The sequence below is a fragment of the Austrofundulus limnaeus genome, unplaced genomic scaffold (genome assembly GCF_001266775.1).
Source record: "Austrofundulus limnaeus strain Quisiro unplaced genomic scaffold, Austrofundulus_limnaeus-1.0 Scaffold39, whole genome shotgun sequence".
Lineage (NCBI taxonomy): Eukaryota > Metazoa > Chordata > Actinopteri > Cyprinodontiformes > Rivulidae > Austrofundulus > Austrofundulus limnaeus.
In genome coordinates, this window is record NW_013952441.1 from 2,019,912 (window position 1) to 2,022,647 (window position 2,736).

The window sequence follows — 2,736 nt, forward strand, 5'->3', positions numbered from 1 at the left end:
CAGCCAGGACACGCAGGGGCGTGGTTCCCATACATGATGTTGTACCGAGTGAATTGACTGAAAGGGAACACAAAAATCTTTAGGTTTCAACTGGATATCTAAATCTTGAATAAACAAAAATACAAAACTGGCCATAAATTAGAGCCCCTTTGATCCACTGCTGTGTTTGTTGACCCGGATTAAGACCATCAAACTCTGCACTTAGACCTACTCTTCACCTGTATATGTTGTTTATTGCACATGGCCACAGCAGCTTTATCTGACCTCATTTTCCACACCTGAAAAACTCTCGCTTCAAGGTTCACCGAGATACAATTTTGGAGATGCGCTGGTATTTGCGTTTCGTCATTCGCTCCGAATGTCGTAAAAAACACACCGTGATCGAACAAATCTATCAAAGCAGCTTTAGCTTCTGTAAGGGCATACTCTGACCCGGATATCACTGATAGATTAAAGCATTTGAAGAGCCGAGTCACGAGTTGAACTGTTTAACATCAAACACAAACAGGATTCAGAGTTTGTCCCACTTACTGTCACATGTTTTCCTATAGGATGGAAATGAATTTGTCTTGGGAGGAAGAGTGGCAACACGATTATACGTGAAAACCTCAAGAACACGTTGCAGGAACTGATTYAAAGAAGTATGAATATTCACGGCAACAATAAACCTAAAGCTTCCAGACAGAAATTTGTCACTGCCAAGTGAAGTGAAAAAGCCAAAACGGGCAAAGAAATTTGGAAGTCAAGAAGCTGCTTAAATTTGTTTTATGAAACGCTTCCAATCGTTTCACAAAAACTTTACTTCATAGACCCTGCAGTAATATAATCTTTAATTTGACAAGAAGAGAACAAAATGTTGGCTACAGTTTCCATCTGAGGGTAGCTAAACTACTGCAAAACACACCTGAAAACTTTTAATATTAGTCCTAGTTTTTTTGTAGACAAAGAAAAGCCTTTCTGCTGTTGCTCTGAACTAAACCAAATAAGAGTAGGAGTAAATATAAAATAAGCTTAAAGTAGAAATCTCATTGCAAACTTGTAATTTCAATCCATGTTTTTAACGCAACCACATAAACCAAAGTTACACAAGTCCCTGAAAAAATAAATGTACATCTTTTTTATGTAGAGGGGCCAAAGCAAGTATACCTTTCTTATAAGCGCAGCCCTGGCAGTAGTGCGAGCCAGCCTGATGAACCGAGCTCTTACAGATCCTGCAGATAGCAAAGCCTGTCTTGCTGTACGGGTCAAACCTGAAAAAAAGCAAGCAACACACATTACGTCATTAGTGTTATGCAGTCACATCAGCAGCTTATTTTAAACCAGAAAGTGAGCAATGCTAATGTTTTATCATTAGATAAAATATATTTTTATCTTGTAAACACACTCACCTGGCTTTCTTAGATGTCAACATCTTGTTCTCGTTTAGCTTACGCCCTCCACTCTCTAAAACCCACAAAAATAAAAACAGGTACTAAATTAAAAACAACTAATTAAAAGCTGTTATTCATCTTAAATTTTGTGGTTGACAAAGACATGTTATTACTAAGTGTACGTCTAGGTTCACCTGTGGTATTCCGTGCTCCGTCCTTCCAGGTGTCAGGAGTGATTACCTTTCCGAGCTTCTTCTCGCCTGAAAAGACAATCAGAGGAATGTTGAGGGGAAACCATTGTTAGCATGACGTAAACAAAGTTCACTACGTTTACGATTTCACAAAGTTACAAAGTTTGAAGATCATAAATAACTATCATACATACATTTTTCACAAACCATCTTCGCGATGTGCTTGTTTACACGATAAAAACAAAGGAAGCCCGATGGCTAGCTTCTACTAGCTTGGTTCACGTAAACTTCCGGTCAATTGTGGCGTCTTAAATCACTATTGGTTGAGCCTTTTGCGTCAGACCACAGTTAGTAAAAGGCTTTATGATTGGTCAACCAAAGTAGACTTCCTGTGCTGCTTTTTCCCTTTTAACTAATGTGTTTGTTCACTTTATTTAAATACATATTATATAAGACGATATATGAAATAAAATTAACCTTTTTAAATCTGTTTATTTWCTCCTCTATGCCTAAACATTGTTTGATTTCTGCTCTTTGGACTTTTATTGTGAAAGCGGAAGTCCGTGTCGCTTTGTGTTTACGGAAATGCACTGGAGAAAGTGAACTGGCTGCATTCTGTCCGATGTTCCTTTAGGTTTTTGAGTTGTTTTCGTATTTTTTTCCACTATTTGTCACCTTCCTGTTGTAGACAGGTAACGTTCTCATCATGTGGGACCATGAAATCAGAGCCATGGCGTCCACTCACGCTGTCATCGCCGCCTCTGTGTTCATGGCCACGGTCATCCCAGTCATGTTCGTCCCTGGCTTCTCGGTGTACGGAACCCACCTGCTGTGGATCTACTCGGTGTCCGGGTCCGTGTCTGCGGTCAGTGTCGCCGTCTTCTGGCTACTCGGTATCTCACCGCCAACCAAGAAGCACACGCTGGGATACAAGGTGAAAATACTGATAGATGTCACGTTTAAGGTTGTCAGAATTATTTATGTCTACATGTGAGAATCTAGGTCAGGGACATTTGTTATAGTTTTTCAAGGGTCAGACATTCAACTTTAAAAAGTCTCCATTGAAAATAAATAAATAAATAAATAAACAAGTGTGAGAAATACAGACATTGTTCAAATGAGATTATTAGTTGTGTTACTGTTTTTGTGTATTTGACTGTACAACGACACCCCAC

General features: G+C 39.2%; 2 protein-coding genes across 2 annotated transcripts in view; one reads left to right on the forward strand and one right to left on the reverse strand.

Moving 5' to 3' along the window:
- Nucleotides 1-1,146: 1,146 nt before the first annotated feature.
- cript (cysteine-rich PDZ-binding protein) lies at nt 1,147-1,853 on the reverse strand (the record flags this gene model as incomplete). Its single annotated transcript, XM_014007068.1, is given in 4 exon segments — nt 1,147-1,250; nt 1,389-1,443; nt 1,565-1,630; nt 1,756-1,853. Coding segments are annotated over 4 exon segments (241 nt in total), but the record flags the coding sequence as incomplete, so codon positions are not given.
- A 281-nt stretch (nt 1,854-2,134) lies between these two features.
- The window catches only part of pigf (phosphatidylinositol glycan anchor biosynthesis, class F), a 2,603-nt gene continuing 2,001 nt past the window's right edge, over nt 2,135-2,736 (forward strand). The window contains exon 1 of the mRNA XM_014006965.1: nt 2,135-2,495. Within this exon, the coding sequence (XP_013862419.1) occupies nt 2,268-2,495 (228 nt within the window). The 5' untranslated portion in view covers nt 2,135-2,267. The remainder of the gene's footprint in view (nt 2,496-2,736) is intronic.